The 22,335-nt window shown below is 42.6% G+C and overlaps 1 protein-coding gene across 1 annotated transcript in view; it reads right to left on the bottom strand.

The window, feature by feature from the left end:
• The window catches only part of MKLN1 (muskelin 1), a 144,620-nt gene that overhangs the window by 99,653 nt on the left and 22,632 nt on the right, over positions 1-22,335 (bottom strand). The window contains exons 3-6 of the mRNA XM_064142724.1: positions 16,075-16,217; positions 14,649-14,737; positions 7,525-7,634; positions 1,570-1,762 (exon numbers count right to left, since the gene is read on the bottom strand). Coding sequence (XP_063998794.1) covers positions 1,570-1,762; positions 7,525-7,634; positions 14,649-14,737; positions 16,075-16,217 — 535 coding nt within the window. The remainder of the gene's footprint in view (positions 1-1,569; positions 1,763-7,524; positions 7,635-14,648; positions 14,738-16,074; positions 16,218-22,335) is intronic.

Genomic DNA, 22,335 nt, shown 5'->3' with positions numbered 1-22,335 from the left:
ATTAAGTCATGGCCAAGGCAGCAGACCAATGCATTGATAAAATCATCACCATCAGCATCTAGACCTCCCCTGGCTCTCAGCAGCTCCTGCTTCATATTGGTGGGCTCATCAGCTCCCCCCAGGCACTCATGTCTTTGAGAAAGACTGCAAAGACACTTAACAGTCAGCCACAGCTCCCTGCTGTTTTTTCATCCTGCAACCCTCCCTTTTGCCCTTAAGATTCAGGAGGAAGCTGCCAGTTGTAAAATGCCCCTGCATTGCAGGAAGCTGTTCACGCTCTCATCCCAGCCAGCAACACGCCGTTGTCTCAGGAGGGCGAGGAGGAACGTTGGCAATTCTCAGTCTCAACGCCTGCAGCTGCTCAGGGATCTCAGCGCAGGGCAGAGCTCAGCTGTTCTATCTACAGAGTCGAGAAGCCTTGAGCCAAAACCCGTAGAAAGCCATTTACTGCAGTTTGTGACAGCCTGCTGCAACAAGATCCCCAACAGTGTGTGCAGTTGAACAGTTTCCTCACAAAAAGATTGTGGCTTTTCATGGAAGACAAACCTTGGTTTTAAAGGTAACGTTTCTATCCTATTCTGAGAACCATTTCCAACTTCAGTGGTACAAACCACACTGATGGAATCAAGCAGGTACGCTGGCATCTGTCCAAAGGTATTACAAAATGAGTGGTTAGCCCAGAATTCGAAAAGAAACAAACATCTTTGATGCCAGACATCCGTGAACTTGGTCTGCTAAACTACCAACTCTACTGGCATTAGATACGAGGCTCACTTCGTACACCAGCAGAAGTTTCCTGTAAGTCAGAGTCACAAAACACTATGCCCATGACCAAAAGCACCTCTGTTTTCTCAGACTGTGACCCAAAATGACCGTATAGGTCTTACAGGACAATCCAGTGCTATAGCCCAACTCTCTTTGCATTCCTTTCTATCAACAAAAAGTCCATTTCTCTCATTTTAGGAGCTAAGAGCTGTTTACGCCACAGTTTTAAGCAGAAAGTTTCCAAGTGAAAAATTAATAGTTGCTAGAATGAAACTAGCTGCCAAAAGTCCTGCCCTGTCAGAGTAAACAGGCTGTGCCCCCAGTCACTGTGACTTCTATACCATTCTCCAAAGACTATTCTCCCCATAAGCAAAGACAGCTTTCTTATTCAACCACAGCTAAAAAACGTCTGCTGGAATACCAACTCAGTGGTAAGCTCTAACCAGAAACCATGATAGAGATCACTACTGAGAACTCAAGTTTTATGCTTTCCTGCTCACCACTCATGACTTTTCTGGGAGCTATGCCCACCTTCGGCTTGCCAGCCACACAAAGAACTTAGTTTTTACCCACTGAAACACATCATGCTGTCATCTCTGAGGGAAAGACACTCCCAAAAGTAGACTGATTTCACAACAATGTTGAGCCTTCACCATACACATCACAAGATAAGAAGGTGACAGCCCACCATGTTAGGGATGAAGCAGCACAAGGACTTGCCAGTTCTACTGTGAAACACATTAACATTCATTAAGCAGCATCGTTTCCATGCTTTTAATACACCAGAGCCCTTGATTGTCTTACCATTCACAGCTTTTTCTATCAGCTCTTCACAAGCATCGAAGTCTCCTTTCAACACCAGTTTGTCATGCAGGTCTGTCAACATAGGGTGCTCCAGAGCAATCTTGGTTTTCTTCTGCAGTGACTCAAAAGCTTCGGTGTAGTTGTGCTGCCGAAAATGCTTTAGGCAAAGGCGAATGGCTTCCTGTTCACGGTACTACTGGAACACAAGAAAACCTAATGAGACATGTGGATTTTGCTTTTACCAGCACCACTGGGAACTACCTGTGAACCTGCCAGGAGACAGAAGCAGGATGGCTTACATGCTGCAGGTGAATTGCTGACAAACTTACAAAGCAACACTACATTGAAGACATTTCAAGCTGTGCAGGCATCTTCTTTCCAAGAGTATAGAAATTATACAACTTGGTATCATCCAATTTAATAACTGTAGAAGAGGAGAGTGCATGGTGTCCCAGATCTCTGGAGTGACCATTATTTCCCTCCCATCTGCTTGGCCCTGCTGTTCAAGGCCTACACCAAGCACAGAGCACGAAAAAGCCTTCACTATCAGCATTACATAATTTGATTGTATGACTCTTACATAACAAAATAATTTAGAGAGTAAGTAGGTCACAGCTTTTCGAGAAGCAGAAGGAAAAGAAAGAGCAAGCTAGGAGAACAGGAATACTTGGAATGACCACTGCCTCTGCCATGGGAAGACAAACAGCAAGGCTGACCCCAAATCCTGCAGGTTTTGGATCGATAGCAGCAAGGATTTACGTGCACACTGAAGTTTTACGGTTTAAATATTCCTGTGCATCTCAAAGCAGGATCTCTGCTTTCGTAACGCAGAGGCAGAGCTGCCCATTTCCCACTGAGCTGCTAGGAAAGCTAAAGAAATCCGTGTTGTGTCAAACATCCAGGCACACAAAAGTGAGGGAACAGTAGAGTAAACACCTGAATGTGAGGTACAGTTTGTGATGTTAAACCACCGAATTATCCACTGTGTTCTGAAAGCTGCTAACAATATGCATAAGTGACACAGATAAAGTTGATAAGTACCAGAATCACTTCTTATAACTAGACTCTCCAAACCTCAATTCTAAGGCATTAAAAGGGAATCATCTCAATTTGCATCTCTAACACTCATCTACAGCGTTAAAAAGCAAGTGTTAACTTTACATATGTTTAAGCCTGATCAAATTTCAGACAGATTTTACTCCCAAATAGACACCACCCTTAAAAGTGAAGCCTCTGGTATTTAAATGAACAAAACCTTTCTGAAAACCTGGAACTAACACTGACATTGCACAAAAATTAGTGATCTTGAAATAATGGCTCTGTAGCAAGAATCTCAAACTTGAAGCAGCTAAAGAGAAACACGGGCACAAGCTGTATTTTTAGGTCTTAATCCATCAGTATTTCACAGCTGCAAATAGCTAGAACTATGCATTTTTAGAAGAATCAGTTCCCAGCCCACGTGAAAAAGGTCAAGGACATATACCAATAAAAATATAAGACTATGGTAAAGGACTTTGTAGAGGGACCTGGATAGGCTGGTTGGGTGGGCAGAGGCCAATGGGATGAGATTTAACAAGGCCAAGTGCATGGTTCTGCACTTTGGCCACAACAACCACAAGCAGCACTACAGGCTGGGGACAGAGTGGCTGGAGAACTGCCAGGTAGAGAGGGACCTGGGGGTGCTGGAAGATAGTAGGTTGAAGATGAGCCAGCAGTGTGCCCAGGTGGCCAAGAGAGCCAATAGCATCCTGGCCTGCATCAGGAACAGTGTGGCCAGTAGGACAAGGGAGGTTATTCTTTCTCTCTACTCAACACTGGTCAGGCCACATCTTGAGTACTGTGTCCAGTTCGGGGCTCCTCAATTCAAGAGAGATGTTGAGGTGCTGGAATGTGTCCAGAGAAGGGCAACAAAGCTGGTGAGAGGCCTGGAGCACAGCCCTGTGAGGAGAGGCTGAGGGAGCTGGGGGTGTGCAGCCTGGAGAAAAGGAGGCTCAGGGCTGAACTCATTGCTGTTTACAACTACCTGAAGGGAGGCTGTAGCCAGGTGGGGTCGATCGCTTCTCCCAGGCAGCCAGCGAAAGAACAAGGAGACACAGTCTCAAGTTGTGCCAGGGGAGGTGTAGGCTGGATGTCAGGAGGAAGTTGTTGACAGAGAAAGTGATTGGCATTGGAATGGGCTGCCCAGGGAAGTGGTGGAGTCGCTGTCCCTGGAGGTGTTGAAGAAAAGCCTGGATGAGGCACTTAGTGCCATGGTCTGGCTGACTGTCTAGGGCTGGGCGCTAGTTTGGACTGGATGAGCTTGGAGGTCTCTTCCAACCTGCTTGATTCTATGACTACTGAAGCTAAAATAGTTTTGCAGCAGAACTGGAAAAAACCAACAACCTATAAATGTTTTTGTTTCTAAGATATACTTAAGACATTGTCTTTAAACAAACGTTCATTAACATCAGTCAAGGCCAAAATCTCACTAGATTTTGTTGCTCAAAGGGACAGCAAACAAAAGGATAGGTTGGACTGGATGATCTTGGAGGTCTCTTCCAACCTGGTTGATTCTATGATAGCTGCACACTAGCAACAATCAGCTTCTGTACTTTCAGTTCCTGTAGTTTGAGCATTAGACAAAATTCAGACTCGATGTATTTCATCTGAGCTTCTCATAGCTGCTGGAAATGGTTTATAAAACATGAAATGATTGTTGGATGCAGGCTGGCCAGTCAATGCAGTATAAGTTTGCACTTCAGTAACACTGCAGTGGTGCATTAAAAGTTAAATGTAAAAAAAATTAATGCAAAAAAGTGTATAAAGAGATTAAAAAGGAGTCTTTTAAACCTGTCATGCAAGTTAAAAAAGATGACAACCCAAATAATAGCTTTGATATAAAGCTGTAAATAATTCCAATGGTTAAAAATGTTACAGGAGCTTGAGACTGAGATATTAACAGTGCCAAATACACCAGGAGAACTCAAAAAATATTGAAGTGTTCATTATCCAAACCCAAAGTGATAGTTATTGATAAACAGCCACTTCTTAGCTGATAAGCCCACTTGATATGCCCACTCTTCAGTGAAGGCCAAGCGGGAAGGCTTTCAGGAGGCAGCAGGCTGAGCTGGACAGCAAGGACAAAGGCAGGAAGGGAAATGAGAAGTGTAGTTGCAACTTGAAATGTTCATTTGTTACTCCCAATTCTGTGCCCTTCAGAAAATGAGGCTGGTTGATCACCAGTGGCCTCTCAGGACTGTGAGAGAGGAGTACATTAGTGAGACATGCACTCATCACCAAAAACTTGGCAACTGATCCTAGCAGAGCCCAAACACTCATGACTAAGTCTCTCTCTTGCTGCTTTAGGGCTCCAAGCTTTAGAAGAACAATGCTGGCACCCCTTGAAGAAGCTGTCACTGCATACATGCTGACCATGAAAAGTGTTGATTCCAAGGGATAAGATGGAACAAAACCATTGCTGGCATCATGAGATGGCTTCAGACCAACCAAAAAGAAGCAGTCAGAGCTTCCTGGTTGCAGCAACTGATCAAAAATGCCAGAGACACCACCACGTGCAGAGGCAGCAGAAAGAATCACCAATAAAACCAATAAAACCATCATCAGCCTCTGTCAACTTGATGTTTTGGTAGTGGGCATCAGCAGACCAACAATCACAACCACAAAGCAGCTATAGATAACTTCCAGTATGATTTTTAATGCTGGTTTTAAATCCTTCATGGAGGAGCTCGTGATTTGCCACTGGAATGGGCTGCCCAGGGAGGTGGTGGAGTTGTCGTCCCTGGAGATGTTCAAGAAAAGCCTGGCTGAGGCACTTAGTGCCATGGTCTGGTTGACTGGCTAGGGCTGGGTGCTAGGTTGGACTGGATGATCTCAGAGGTCTCTTCCAACCTGGTTGATTCTATAATTTTATGCTGGCATAAAGGCAGACATCGTTGTCTTGACCATACTGGCACCATCACAAACTGGTGAGGGAGTCTCAGTACTACCACACACAACCTTTATCCCATTAGAAGTTTTTTCTCCTGGAAGCACAGACATGCTGCTCCACTACTCAGTCTTACTCAGCTGGGAAGGATGTGTCTTCTCTGCAACCCAATATGAATTTCATTAATTGTTCCAGAAGATTTATGCATAAGAAGCAGCAAAGAAATGAGTTCTGGTTGTCAGTGTGCACTTCCTTCCCACAGAAGAGGCCTCTGTTGTACTCAATTAAATACAGCTTAGACAAATAACAGTTAGAACTCACTGAACTTTCTGTCTATCAAAGTGACAAATGGAATAAATCATCTCATCTCACAGTGCAGTGGCATCCAAAGTATCCAGCAGAAAACACTGAGAGAAGTATCAGAAGTGCAAGGAGATGCAACAGGAAAGACACCAACATGGATTCTTTTAAAGCAAACATAACAGAAGGTGCATAGAATCAACCAGGTTGGAAGACACCTCCAAGATCATCCAGGCCAACCTATCACCAAGCCCTATCCAATCAACTACACCACAGCACAAAGTGCCTCAGCCAGTCCTTTTTTGAGCACCTCCAGGGACGGTGCCTCCACCACCTCCCTGGGCCGCTCATTCCAATGCCAATCACTCTCTCTGTGAAGAACTTCCTCCTAACATCCAGCCTAGACCTCCTCTGGCACAACTTGAGACTGTGTCCCCTTGTTCTATTGCATGTCGACTGCAAGGCTCTAGGCGCTCACACAGGAAGTCTGTTTGGTACAGAAACCAAAAGGCAAGAAGAGGGAGAAAGTGGAATCTGGGTTGAAGATTCATTTCCCTTCCAATGCAAATACTGTTTTACAAATACTGCTCCCTTAGACTCAGCACTCCTCTCTCAGGCTTTTCTTGTGATGATGACCTAGGAGGTTTGGAGTTTGTTCTTATTGTTGGTTTGGGGGTTTTTGTTTGTTTCAATCTTTCTAGGGTGTTGGGAGTTGGTTGTCAGAAGGTTTTGTTTATTTGGTTGGGGGTTCTTCTTGGAGGGAATGGAGATTTGGGGTCTTCCTGAAGCGTTTTAATTTGTTGTTCTTGGGGTGTTTTTTTGTTTTGGAGTGTTTTGAGAGGTGTGCTGGTTTGGATTGTTTTGGGGGGGGAGGGTTCCTTTCTGCATTTTTAAAGAGAATGAAATGCAAGTCAAGAAGATTCCACTTAAAACTTATACCACATGGCTGACTTCAACTACACGTGTTCGTTGTTTCAATAGATGATACTCAAGTGTGCTAGTTTGAAGCTAGCTAGCATGTTTTGGTAAGAAGAATTAGATTACAGGCTGTGACAGGAAAAACAATGGTGATGTCTACTTCACTCATAGGCTTGCTGAGATGTACAAAAATAAAAATCAGAACATAGATAACTCACTTCTGTTGCTGGGGAGCTCTGGGCTGCATCTCTCTCTGACCTCACCCTCTGTTTCTCTGTCTAATCCACTTTGCTTCCTAATCCCCTGGCTAAACCTCCATTCTTCCTTGGGACTGGGCAAGGTTGAGAGGGGTAGGAGGAAGGTGAAAGGGCGGTTAGGAGCTCCTCCTGGGGACTCAGGTTTTTGGGAGGGCTGTTGTGTTTCTGTATTACCTTTTACCTTGTACATTTCTGTCTATAACTGTATATACTGTAAATATCTGCTTGTATATTGAGCTAAGCTGCAAATAATAAGCTTCATTCAATTTCCAGAGCTGGCTGAGTCTAGTCTGGATGATTTCTAAAGTGTGGGGTGGTGGGGAACACCCAAACCATCACATCAAGGCATTAAAAAGGTCACATAATTGCAGTAAGAGAAATTTCACAAGATTCTGAGACTCCAAGAAAAGCCTGGATGAGGAACTTAGTGCCATGGTTTAGTTGACTGGCTAGGGCTGGGAGATGGGTTGGACTGGATGACCTTGGAGGTCTCTTCCAACTTGGTTGATTCTATGATTCCAACTCTTCAAACAAGCATCTAAAACACAGGCCTACCTTGCTGTACCAGTTGAGGCATGGCTGGACCACATCTGGTTCATCAATGCCATTAAGTTCAACATACCAGATACTAAAATTGAAGCTAGGTCCCCAGGATAAGAGTGGAACTGGAGAAGAGAGTAAAAGGGAAAAAAAAAGGAGATGTAAATATCAACCCAGTGCTGCGTTCATCTCATCAGGCTATACATAGTACTATTGCAATAGAAGCTTTTAAAGGTTACATGAAATTCAGTATGTTTGATTTGCCATAAGTTCTAGTTTGTTTAAGCTTAGGAAAAAAGAACACAAAAAATAAAAGCAAATCACCAAAATGACAGCTTTAACATGATGTATTGAAAGCACCCTGTGCCGAGCAAAAATTCACGCTGCAGATCATTACAGAGCAGAAGCTTGCATTAAGGAAAAGAATAAAAATACTCTCATTTGAAACAGCTCAAAGAAGCAACAAATTCTGACATGGAAGGGAATCACGAGCATGCTAGTGACAGTATTTGCTCCTTGTAGTACTGTTATTTCCACATTTGTCAGCAACAATTATTTCCCCTAATGGTGAAGACAAGAAATTTGGGTATTTTATATTTTACCAAATTAGTAACGTCTGCAAGTTGTGGAGGAGGGAAAACTGTCAGCTTCCTATTGAAAAAAAAGACCTATCTTTATATAAAGCTTCAATCTGTGCAGCTTTTGAGCTAATACTGCTTTATCTGTGCATTGGAACAAACATACTTAAGGTATTAAACGACCCAGGAAAAACACAGTAGCCTCTCACCTAAGGTTTCTCTACCTGCTCTTTTCTAACAGCCATGGTCTTGCACTGATCTACTGGTTAAGCTGCAGGTTAAGACTTGGTTCTGCTTTTTGAAGCAACTCCAACTCCCAGAAAACTTGTGTGTGTGAACTCTGACTCCTTAAAACTGCAGTGAAATCAAGTGGCTTCCTTTTTACTTGACCGTAACTGATAAACAGGAAAAAGATAGTATTAGAGATGAATGAGTAGTTCCCAGCAGAACTACTTCCTTCCACATAAACCTATTTTTGCCACATACAAACTGCTCCTCCTCTTTCCAAATACTATGAAATAGCCTGGAAATCAATTTTTTTTAACTAAAGGCTTTCTTTTATCCTACTCCATGAGGAAATAAACCCTAAAATCTGTCTAAAAAGTTATTCCTGAGCTCTTAAAGTTTAAGTATTTATAGTTCCAACAAGATACATCCAGCATTTTCTGCCATGTGCCTGGGCAGAAACATATGCTCAAACACATGATTTTCTAAATTTTAAGGGGTGTATGCACAAACTTATTGCTAAAGACTCGTGACTACTGTGAAAAGACATCAAGAGAAAAGAATTTTGGAAAGGCTGCAAAGAATTGCATAATCAAAGTCCCTTAACTGATTTCATGGAATCAGTCAGGGTTCAAAGGGACCACAAAAATCATCTAGTTCCAACTCCACTGCCATGGACAGGGACACCCTATCCAAGATCAGGCTGCCCACAGCCTCAGCCAGCCTGGCCTTAAACACCTCCAGGGATGGGGCCTCAGCCACCTCCCTGGGAAACCCGTTCCAGGCTCTCACCACTCTCATGCTCAATGACTTCCTCCTCACATCCACTCTGAATTATCTCACCTCCAGCATCACTCCATTCCCCCTATTCCTGTCATTTCCTGATAGCTTAAAAAGTCCCTCCCCAGCTTTTTTGTAGGCCCCCTTCTGATACTGGAAGGCCACAAGTTGGCGGTCATCTCAGAGCCTCCTCTTCTCCAGACTGAACAGCCCCAACTCTTTCAGTCTGTCCTCATAGCAGAGCTGCTGCAGCCCTCTCAGCATCCTCGTGGACACACTCCAGCATCTCCATATCCTTCTTGTAATGGGGGCTCCAGAACTGGATGCAGTACTCCAGGTGGGGACACCTCCCTCGACCTGCTGACCACACTTCTCCTGATGCAGCCCAGGATCTGGTTGGCCATCCAGGCTGCGAGTGTACACTGCTGGCTAATGTTTGAGCTTCTCATCCACCAGCACCCCCAGGTCCCTCTCAGGGCTGCTTTCCAGCCAGTCACTGCCCAGCCTGGATTTGTGCTTGGGATTGTCCCAATGCAGGACATTGCACTTGGTCTTGTTGAACCTCATGAGGTTGGCTTGTGCTCACCTCTGCAGCCTGTCCAGGTCCCTCTGGATGGCATCCCTGCCCTCCAGCCTGTCTGCTGCACCACACAGCTTGGTGTCATCAGCAAACTTGTTGAGGCTGCACTTGGTGCCTCTGTCCATGGCACCAACAAAGATGTTGAACAAGACTGGCTCCAGGACTGATCCTCGAGGGACTCCACTTGTCACTGGTCTCTTGGACATGGACCCATTGACAGTCACTCTTTGAATTGGTCAGAAAAAGCAAGAATCATCTGTTTTCTGTCCACTCTCCCTATGCTCTGCAAAATAAATTTGTTTCTTAGAACCACAAATGGTTTGGTTTGAAGGGATCTTAAAGACCATCTCATCCCAACTCCGTGCCATAAGTAGGGACACCTTCCACTAGACCAGGTTGCTGAAGGCCCCATCCAACCTGGCCTTGAAGGCTTATAGGGAGGAGGCATTTGCAGCCTCTTTGAGCAAACTGTGCCACTGCTTCACCACCCTCCCAATAAATAACCCAAATCTACTCTCTTGCTTAGTTTTATCCTCTGCACAAGATGAGTGCTGCCAATAGAAGCATGAAACATCACTACTTTTAAACCTTAACTGCACAGACAAATTCAATCCTGGATACCTCAGCTATTAAGGAAGCAGACTGACAAAATACCATGTGTAAAGGTAACATATTTGATTTGTCTTTAGACCTGAACACACAGACCCAAGTGAATTTAAATTTGGTATTTGGGCAGCTGTAAGGAATCAAAGTCAGCTTACAGCACAAACACTGAACCCAACCACAGACCACCTCAAACAGACCAAGACCATACATTTCCTGATGGTGAACCTGAGACCAATTTCTTAACACTGGGTGAAAAAACCAAACTCAAGTATTACCACTACCTCCCTCACTTCACTTCAGAAAAAAAACAGCAGAAGTATCCACCTAAATTTTATTCAGCAGTTCTTCTCAGAACTGAAATGAACCTGCCCCAGGGAAAAATTGACATTCCACCATCCAGTTTAGGTAGCCAACTACAACACATTACCAGGATGTGCAAATGAATTCTAGGTAGCTATGATTACAAAAAAAAAAGACATAAAAATAATCCAAAGCCATCAACTTGTCCACACTTCACCTTCCTCCCTTTAAATCCAAGCTTTCCGAGAACTTTTTCTACAAGAAGGAAACAAAACACTGGCAATGGCAACTTAAACATCAACATTTTCCTGGTGCTCTCATCTACTCTAAGGAAAGCAGAGCAGCTACATAGAGAATGTAAAGGAAATGCTTCTCCAGGGCTGCACAGGGAGTAAAAACTGAAGGTGATCTTTTTAAGCTACTCTGTAGGAGCAGGAGAAGAAACAAAGCAGAAGGATTGAAGATATAATGTGAATTCTATTCCAGTTAGGAAAGATCAAGCATCTTTTGCTGGATTATCTCTGAATTCTTGAACCTCTTCCCTAGCTCCCAGACTACATGAAGGAGCTTCTCATCCCTTTCTCTGCCCTCTCCTTTTTGAGGCCTTCATAGGTGTGCTTAGCTCTCTAGATACAGCTCCTTTTAGAGCAACCACAATCTAAATTAGATCTGGAAGGAGACATAAAGTGCAACAAGGAAGCTACAACAGTCACACCAACAGCGATAATCATCACTTGTCAGTGTGACACAAATCTCATTTTTATTTTTGCAATAAATTTTGCAGGTAACAACAGCCTAGGATCCTGGATAGATTTCCTCACATCTCCCAACAGCTATTTATTTGTCAGTCCTCCTTCATCCACCTAAGATTTCACACCACAGCCTAAACATAATGGTTCCAGAGCCTCTGCAAGAGCTATGAAACACTCCTCTAAAGATCAGTGACTATCACATCCTGCAATACAGCTGCACAGCCCACACTTTACGCTATCCATTCTTTGCTGTGGTGCTTTATCCCCAACCCACACTCCTGTTTTTGAGGTGGAAAAACACTACAATTAAAAGCGGTTCAACTGAAACCTAAAGCTACAGTTATTTTAACATAAAGTCAACTTAGCATGATTTTTTTTTGCTGCAGGTACCACTGCAACCCACCCTGAAATACATGCTCAGTTGAACTGTCACTCCACAGCAAGAGGTAAGACATCACTAATTGAAAATAAAAATTAATATTCCTTTGGCAGAAGGTATTTAGGTCACTGAAACAGTTCTTTACACATGCAAGGATGATTTTAAGGAAAATTGCTCAATAACTGGAAGCTATGCCCAGACTAGGACTGCAGCCCCATAGAGGCAACAGTGGCAGAGATATTCATCACAGTAGTTTTAAATACCTCACAAACTGGTTTCTGTCTCACTCCTCTACATGCAGCAGACAAATGCACATTTGCAAAGCAAAGGAAACATCCATGAAGTATTACTCATCTGTATTACACCAAGGCTTAAAAATCTTGAAGCTTGCAAGTAACTCCCACATTAGTAACAAACTGACATGAGAATTACACATTACTCAAGCTCTTTCATGACCATCAGCCTCTACAACACCTTCTGCTTTTAAGGACAAAGTACAAAATAAAACAGAAGTTTCTGCTTGGACTAACCACAAATAGAGCCAAAAACAAAGCTGATGGATATAAAGGAGATTAGTCAATATTTTCCCCAGATATTTATCTTCTTGCCTTTCTTAAGTTTCTTTATGATGTGCTATGTAGAACATAAAAATTACTTGTCAAGTAGGTCAAAAGCCTGCACAATTGGGCAGCTCAATGATAAGGAAATGAAGTTGAACTAATTAAACTAAATGAAGTGCAAGTCTTGTCTTGACAGAATTAAAGAGTAGGTTTGGGTTTATTTGGGCTGGTTTTTTTTTTTCTTTCTGTAAGTCTAAAGCATCCTCTAACATGTGAACAGTGGAAGCTGTATGAAGTATTTTTCTCCTCTAACAGATCTATTCATGCCATGTTCCTCCTGCCTGCACCAATATAAATCTTGCTGTTGGGAGGTTACTAACAGTGGTCACCACACTTATCTGCACAACCATAAAGCAAATGCAGATGTAAGTCACTGCTGAACTAACTAAAGGCTGCCCCAAACACTCAGACCTCAATGATAGCAGAAGTTCTTCGGTGTCAGTCTGAGAGTCCAAAAGGGCATATTCTGGCCTCGTGTTTACTGGCAGCATTACAAGGAACACAGCACGGTACTTCAAATTTTGAGTTACTCTGGCTAGCAGCTTGGAAATTCTAACAAACTGAAAACATACTCAAGCTGTGAATCTGAAAAGTAAGAGAATTTCGTAACCTCATTTTGCAGTTGTTTCACAGCAAAGAACACTCTCACAGCTTCATAAACAAACCGACGCTAGCCGTCAGCTAGATGGTTTAATAGGCTGTGGCAAAAGGGTTTTCATTTCTGTCCTAGCACAGGAATTTCCTCACAGTAGACAGCTTCAAGAAACGAAAGGCTAAAGATAGAGCTAAAAACAAAAACTCATCTCAAACCCTAACTAGTAAGCAAGTGACAGTTAAATATATTAATATTAGATTTGTATTTAACACTGAATGCTTATTGCTACAGGAAGAACCCACTCAAAACAAGCCATATAGTTATTCATGTCATGTCAGAGAAAAAAGTGGCAGTAAAACTTAACAGCATTTCACTTCACTAACAAGTTTCAACTTACTGCTACACTTGGGAGCATATGAACACACTTCAATGAAAGACAACATGCACATCCAGAGAAGCAGCTCACAGTCCATATACCCCATCAGTCCTCCAGTAACAGCTGGGGGTTTGCCACTAAAAAATAGTATTTCCCAAAAACCTAAGGAGGGGAGCTTCAGAATTTGTTCAAAACAAACCAAAACAAGCTAAACAATTTAGCTTTCCTGATCCAGTCAACCTCGAGCTTCTCTTGACATTTCCTAAAGCCAGGTCTTACAGATGCTTCCAAAAGAAGTAGCCAAACCCCAAAAGAAATGGATATACAATTTCTCCACTTCCCTAACAAGGAGAACCATCCATGGCACACAAATTATTGATATCCAGCACAGAGCTTTCAATCCCTCAAGCAAGTAGTGGAGGAGATTAAGGAAATTGTGTAGAAGACACAAGAGCAAAGGGCTCCAAGGGGAGCCCCTCCACAACCACAAATACTGAAGTTTTGGCAACAAACACTTCGATACACTCCCAAATTCACCTCAATTAGTCAACAAGATCTTATATCATTTTTCAGCAACTCCTTCCTCTATTTTAAACTTAAAACAGCTAGTTAAAGGCAAATCTTGTTTTTTACTGTCTCAGTAAGCTAGAAGGGGACGGTAAATTTACTAAGCTACAAAAAGCTGAAACACTCTAAATTCTTAGATTAAATCCAACTGACAACCACTGTAGGATACTTGTTCTCTGTTCTACAAAGGAAGGAAGAGATCTCCTCACAAGTCACCAGCCTTCCCCCACCATCCCCTTTAGCAATCTTCACCAGAGTGGCAAGACTAGACATCACAGGGTGCGATTTTTCTTTGCCCCTGGATATCACCTTTAGCCAGAGCTGAGGCATAAAGATTAGAGTAGCAGAAAGACAACAAGAAAGGCTTCTGCTGTTGCTCTGTGTGTTGCAAGCGTGTTTGAGAGCAAAAGATCTCAATCTTTTTCAATCTCTAGGGTTATCAATGCTGAAACATTTACCACTATTTAGCTTATTTTTTTTAAAAGCTCTATACAGCAATTTGTAGTAGGACAGTAAGCAGCTTCTACAGCAATTAGTTGACTCAGCAACTGTATTCCTGAAAATTACTGTATTTCACTTTAATTTCCCAGGATTTCAATTATGGTGCTGTTATTTCTCAGGAATAGGACTTCACTACGTTCCAATCTAAGCAGCCTAAAAAGATCATGAAATGGAAAAGCTGTTGTGATACTTTGCCTGAGTACAACACACAAGTGCCAAGATTGGCACAAGTATTAGAAGAGATTATTTTCTACTCAGAATGCTGAAAAAATGCATTTACCTATCTTAATGAATCGACAGGGGAACATCTGTTCATCAATTTTATGCTTCAAGGTGAATGTTTCTTTGTTATAATCATTCTTTAAGCCACTGTGGGAAAAAATAAATAAGGTTACTAAATCTTACCTTGCATTTTAGGACTAGCTAATAAATACGATCTAGGTCATGACTGAAAAGCCAAGCTTGTTTCATGTTACTATGAATCATAAGCACACATGCTGAACCAAGGCCTGGGCTGCTATCCACTATCTTGTGTCTCCCTGGGAGGCAGCAGTGATTTTGGGAGGGAACCGACGTGGGATCAATGCTGCTCATCTGCTTCCCTGTGATGTCGGCAGCGATCTGTCTGAACAGCACTATTCTGTTTTCAAGAGGGAGATGGATCAGCTCTCAGGATTATCACACTGCCCAAGTGCCTTGTGATCCATCTGTGGGCAGCACTTCATAAAAATACAAAGCATTCTGTATAATCTATCAAAAATCTTAGGTCCATTTTTACAGAAGATGCAAGTAAATAAAGATATATTTCAACTTCAGCACAAGTGAAATGACACTAGATAGCAATCACTAGTCTGCTACTCTTCCCCCAGCATTCTAGAGGCAATAAAGTTAAATTGCTAAACTGGCCAAAAGGATGGGAAGGGTTGTGGTCAGTTTCTAGGTCTGGAGGGATAACTGTAAGACAACTTCACGTTTCTTCATGGCTTGACTAGTGCTGATGTACACCTATATGTTCCCTGGAGGTAGACTTGCCTTTTATAGGCCTCCAAAAATAACTAGTTCTTGCTACTCATTTCTCTTGTACTCCTAGATATTTAAACATCATTTTCCTTTCTGAAACAGAAGGCTCCTTAAATGGCCCTTGCAAATTTACATTAGGAACTCCTCAGAAGCTCTGGATAGCTTGAGTAGCCAAGAAGCTCTATCTTTAGTCCCTATCAATATGACTACTAACTTAAACTGAGGAAGAATGAGGTTTCCATATGCTTATTTATCCATCTCAAGAAAGACACTTGGCTAGTTCAGACCTTTACACAGCTGCAGTAAGGCTCTTGACATTAGGTAGGTTACTTTGGCTTTTAGAAGCCACTTAGATACCCACTCCTAGGAAATAATTGCTTTTTTGCCTCAAACATGCACAAGAAGCAATCACAATCCAGCAACATCACACCCCACTCTCAGCTCTTCCAAATCTCAGAGTTTGCTCCCCAGAAATCCTCTGTGGTTAGAGCAGAATGTGGAAGGCTTCCTGGAGTGAGTGTTGGGATTGCTGCTCCCTGACCTGGCTATAAAGAGAAGGGTAATAATTGCAGGATCACAACCACAGCTCTACTACACTGTTAGCCATGTATCTACTTGGGAGCAAAGGGGAACAGCCTTTTGGTCCAGCCTTTACAACTACCACAGCTGCCAAAATGACATCTTACCTGGATAACAGATCTGTCATGTTTTCCTCATTCATTCCACCAAAGACTTTAAACTTCTTTAAATTGCAGACGTGAGTTTTCTCGTATTTCCCAAACGTGATACTCTGGACTATGGCAGGTCTTTCAAGTTTCAGAATCAAATACTGCAGAAGAGAGAACAATGAATTTTAATACTGAAGCCAAGGCTGCAAAATACACTAAGGGAGAGAAGCATTACAGCCTCCAAAAATGCAGCTAACAGAGCCAGAGAATGAAAGTTAAGAAGGTGCTTCCCATTATCATATTTGCCCCTTTGTTCTGGGAATGAAGCAAAGGAGTTTTAAGAATATTACTTCAAAAGCAGTTTATCAAGGAAAAAGGTTTGGTGGAACCTCCTATTCCTAGCATTTCTATTCAGAGCTTACATACATTCCCTCAAGTTGGATGCAAGACTTCCTGAAATCTGGCAAAAAGGATCAAACTACAGAGAGTGATGATTCAAACACCCACTACAGCCCAAAAAGAAGCCCAAACTGAATACACAATTAGATAAATACAGCATGTTCCACAGGCTAAGAGAACATCAAATGACTTTTTCTCTCTGAGCAGATACTATTTAACCACTGAACACAGACCAAGTTTCATGTGTGGCTAACACAGGAACCAGCTGTATTGCTGGTTATTGACACCCCTGAAAGAAACACCAAGCCACTTCACTGACAAGCAAGGGGTTTTACACATAAAATTACAAGAATGTTGTCCCTCATGAACATTTGCTCCCCTCTTTAATCAGATGTCATCCCTCCTAACAGTGTATGAGTAGTCAGATTAGTTATATTCAAGCACCAAGTATCAGCTTCACCAGAACTGTTAGATGAGAAGATCCATTCCACTAGAAAACTGTAGGCAGGAAAGTGCATGCAATATCCATCAGGGACCATCAAGCACCAATCTAACTTTCCTCTACTAAAAAACATCTTAGAGGGAGCCTGGAGTCATCCTGGTTTGCAGAATATGCTGTGTTTCGTACCAGAAAACAATCTGTCTCCTCCTTCTCCCTAGCTTCTTCAAAATAAGCAGCACACAGCAGAGAAATGAGACGAAGTGCAGGATTCCAATTACTCATCACGTTGGATTTTGCTACAAAACCCTGTGATCAAGGCTACAGCTCAGGCAGGATCACTCAGGCGTTGTAGGACACCTCCCACTGCAGGCACTGCTGGTGGCCCATTCCTTCCAGAAGCCACGCTGCCAAATCAGAGCTGATGCAGTTCCGAGTTCCGCAGCAGCAGCGACTTACCTGCATGCGTGAGCCTGTATTTGATGGTTCCCAAGTACAGACTAGTACCTCGCATCTGGAGCACTGGTACAGTCCTGGACTCCCCAGCTCAAGAGAGACTGAAACTACTGGAGAGAGTCCAGCAAAGGGCCATGAAAATGGTAAGAAGTCTGAAGCATTTCTCTGAGGTGGAAAGGCAGACAGACCTGAGGCTGTTCAGCCTGAAGAAGAGCAGATGGAGGGGATTGTTTTTTCAATGTTGATTACTATCTTAAGGGTGGGGGCAAGAGGATGAGGCCAGAGTCTTTTCAGTGGTCCCCAGAGACAGGACAAGGGGCAAGGGGCATAAACTGGAACCCAGGAAGTTCCAGTTCTTTTCTTCTTTCCTCAGACCAGGCCGCTCAGAGAAGTTGTGCAGTCCCTTTCTCTGGAGGCTTTCAAGACCCACCTGGGTGCAATCCTGTGCAACCTACTCTAGATAATCCTGCTTTAGCGAGGGGGTTGGACTAAACGATCTCTAGAGGTCACTTCCAACCCCCACCATTCTGTGATTTTGTCATCTCCCATGGCATCACTCCTTGTGCTAAACAGCTCCATTAGCAGAACAATTTTACCTTAAAGCCTATCTTCTGCATGAGAAACAAAACACATTTTCCCATTCATTTAGCTCAGTCGCTCTTTCATGGCCCTATAAAACAGCTATTGCTCCATCTAGAAGCAATAGCAACATCATTCTAGAGAGCATCAGGATAAATGTGTGATCCAAGTGGCTGGTTTCCACTGTATTTACAAAAAGCTTCATTTAAAAGAAGTACTTGTGCATGTAGCAGCTGCAGGTGATAATGCAGACTGGATGGGTACCTACCAGAATAAGGAAGATTTACTGCCAAAGATGTTTTCAGCAACTCAGAATTTTTCAGAATGAAGAAAACAGAGGAGTGTGAGCACTGCCAGCATAAAAGAGAGGAATGCTGTGGTGCTTTTCCAGGTTGTTTTGAGTTGGTTTTTTTTGATGGAAGAACTCTAGTTTTCTGAAGAACATCATTCATCTAAATGTCAAAGCCCATTGCTAGTTTAACTAGCAGTAACCCATGCTCTGTCTCAAAGCATTCCCTAATTTCAGGGGGAAAAAAAGGCTCTACACAGAAAACTGATTTTGCTAAATAAGAGAAGAAGAAAGGATGGAGCAAAAGGATGCTCCTGTAATAAGCAAGGCAGTACTTGATACATGGCACAGCCCGCTGCCAAAATTCCCATGCAGAACAGCCAGTACACAACAACAGCTAAGCACTCCTCCTACACCATCAGATCTTCCCTGCAGATTTCTCCCCAGGCTGAAGAAGTGAAGCCAGCACAGCCAGCATCAGCAACTGCAATTCCTTCATCTTGCCGGAACTGCAAACCTAATGCTTGGGTCATGAAGACAAATTGACTCTTTCAAGCAAGTCTCAAGACTTTCTCAAGCACCACACAAGATTTGCAAAAGCCTGGCACAGATGTCATTGTGCATTAATCAATTCCTACCCTAAATTAAGGGACAGAAAATCAGGACTGCAGTCAAAGCTTGGGATACATGTCTAGAAGGGAGTAAGATGTGGCAACTGCTTCACGTGTCCAGAAGAAATTTCTTAAACCTAGAGATAGAGAAGGAACTCTGCAGTCATCTCTTCTTCCCCACATCCCTTCACCTGCTGAGTCAGGCCAGCATCACAGAACACACTAGAAGCTAAACACAATCTTCTTGTGAATTTATCTGCTGCCTGGTATGGAAACAAAACTGGCTTTAAAGCCCATGGCCCAATACCTCTGCATACAGATGCGTTTTTACAGTTAAGAGAGGTACTGAAATGGCCAGAAGACTGAACACCTCTGCTACGAGAAAAGGCTCATAGAGGTGTTAAGCTTGGTGAAGGCTCCAAAAAGACCTTCCTGCAGCTTTTCAGCACTTAGGATGGCCCTACCAGAAAGCTGGAGACAGTCTCCTTAGCAGCACCTGTTGTAACAGGACAAAAGGTGATGGTCATAAACTAAAAGAAAAAAAGATTGAGACTAGATGTAAGGAAGAAATGTTCTATGTAGTGAAATACCAGCACAGGTTTCCCAGAGAGGTGGTAGATGCCCCATAGCTGGAAAAAACCCAGGTCAGGTTGTTTGGGGCTCTGAGCAACCTGATCTAGTTGATGGCCCTGCTCACTGCAAGGAGGTTGGACTATACGACCATTGAAGGCCCCTTCCAACCTAAGCCATTCTATGATTCACACACAAACAAAAACATACATAGAGGTCCTTTTTATCTTTATATACAAATGTACACACTGCTGACACTGGATACCAGCTACAAATCTCACTAATGGTGAAAAAATGTGTTGCCTCAAGAGCTGCAAACAGCTGGCTGCATGGATATTTTTGGACTGCTACCAGGATTTGAGATGTGACAGACTAATCTCTACAGCTTTGAAAGATGTGACAGAAGTGCATGTAAGATCAAGTGATTTATTCAACCTGGAGAGAACAAGTCTGTAAGATCTCAGACAAATATGCATACCAAGACATTTGACACTTTTCTGTCCTGTAAGTTTCATGTTCAACTGTTCATAAAGTATTCTAAAAAATCCAAATTACTAAGTGAAGTGTTTGCTCAAGCAGTTTTTAAGCTGCTCAAGTCACCATCACTGGAGGGATTTCAAAGCCACAGAGATGTGGTGCTGAGGAAAATGGTTTAACAGATTTGGTACTGTTTGGTTAATAGTTGGACTTGATGATCTTAAAGGTCTTCTCCAGCCAAAATAATGCTAGGATTCTGTGATTCATTAGCAGCATTGCAGACAGACACTAATTGGCATTTACTGCATAAAAAACCCTCAGCCTGATTGTTAATGCTCAATTACAACATTTAAAGATGCAACAAAACATTAAAAGCCTAAAACTTTGGGTTTATGGTTAACACATGTGCAAATGAAGATGCACATGCAGCAGAGCAAGACACAAAGGACACAATGACACCTCAACAGCTTGGTACAGTCCACTCAGAGCAAATCCAGCCCTGTCACACTGGGAGCTGCAGCAGATTACAGATGTTTTGAAGGTCTGGTCTGCGCTGCCATTTGATGACAGACATATGCATGCTTCTGCAACATGCAACTGACTGTAAATTTTATTAGTGTACTTAATATTAGTTCCTGATACAATCCACACAGAGGGATAGGGATCAGGAGAGGAACACTGGTCTGCTCAGATGCAAAACCAAAACCAATTGATTGCACAGTGTCACTAACTGTATATACATGCTCTTTAACTGTTCAGTTCACATTTTCATGTCAAATACACTGGATAGATACACAGAATCCAAATTGCACCATGCAAGATGAGTCAATTAAGAGTCATATTGTATTTTCACAGGATCGTAGAACTGTTCAGGCTGGAGAAGACCTTCAAAGTCACTGAGTCCAACCATTAACCCAACACCACTAAGTCCATTGCTAAATCACTCTATTCATGCCACTTTTACAGGTCTTTTAAATAGCTCCAGGGATGGTGATTCAATCACTTCCCTGGACAGCCTGTTACAAGACTTGACAACCCTTTTGATGAAGACATTTTCTTCCCTCATATCCAATCTAAACCTACCCTGGTACAACTTGAGGCCATTTTCCTCTTATCTTGTCACTTGCTACTTGGGAGAAGAGCCCAAACACCACCTCTTAACAACCTCCTTTCAGGGAGATGAAGAGAGAGTCAAAGTCTATCCTCATTCTCCTTCACACTAAACAATTCTCGTTCCTTCAAGTGGCTTATCACAGGACTGGTTCTCGAGACACTTCACCAGTTTTCTTGTCCTTCTTCAGATCCATTTCAGCAACTCTGACCTCCCTGTGGTAAGGGTCCCAAAGCTGAACTCAATACTCAAGGCTGCAGTCTCACTAATGTCAAGTACACAGGGGGTCCTCTTCAACCATTTCAGCTCAAGTATTTTTTATTAGCAAGCAGCAAAACTTGTATTACAAGTGAAAATAAAGCCCCAAAATAACAGGAACTGCTCCTGTCCACTACTAAACCTACCTAGTGCTTTCACAATCAAGTTTGTGGCTAAATAAAAATCCATTCTTTTGTTCTACACAGTCTTAACCAAGACACTTAGGAGAATTAAATGTTCTGCATGCAGCCTTCCAATTCAGATCATTGTTGGAGCCATCAGGATGAGAACTTCTGACAGGGCCATGGTCTCCAGCCCTGCCAGTCTTATTGCTTCACACTTCCTATGTAAGCTGAGAACTAGTTTAAGAATAGAACCATCAGCCCCCTTCTGCCTGAATAGGTTACTACATAACAGGTTTATTACTGAATATATAATTTCTAGGTCATTCTATTTCAAGACTGAAGAAAGATATCTCTTTCAATAAACAGAAAAACAGCTGTCATATGTATTTCCTTTCACTGGCAATCATTCATAACCAACTGGTGGCTTTCATGGCCACAAGAATTATTTAACTCTGCCATAGCCATAAAGCTAGGAAAACCCTTCACTAAATATAATCACATGGCAGCATTTCACATGTCTGCACTTTCACTTTTGTTTTCCTTCCCTTTGCACAAAAGTGTATTACAAATGCCAGAACATTTGCTGCAAAGTGTGGATCTGAGCTACTGAACATCTTCTCAGATCCTTCTGATCTATGCTCATCAAGAGGAACACGATGAAAGAATAAAAGGTGCCTGGAGAAGTTTTTTCGCTTCAATCAACAGGGAAAGGGAATAAATCAATGTTTAGGAACTCCTACTCTTACCTCTAAGCCAGTAAAGCATCACCATCTCTGCAGGGAAGCAATAAATCCTTACATTAAGGTAAGACACTCAATGACTCAAGTGATTAAAAGCAGTGAGGCCAGCAGGTGAAGGGAGGGGATTCTTCCTCTCTACTCCACTCGCACAATATCCCACAATACAGCACTGTGTCCAGCTCTGGAGCTCCAAATACAAGGACATGGAACTATTAAGAGTGGATC

The sequence above is a fragment of the Pogoniulus pusillus genome, chromosome 4, assembly GCF_015220805.1.
Source record: "Pogoniulus pusillus isolate bPogPus1 chromosome 4, bPogPus1.pri, whole genome shotgun sequence".
NCBI lineage: Eukaryota > Metazoa > Chordata > Aves > Piciformes > Lybiidae > Pogoniulus > Pogoniulus pusillus.
The sequence above is the reverse complement of the archived record's forward strand: the minus strand, read 5'-3'. Positions and strand labels throughout refer to the sequence as shown.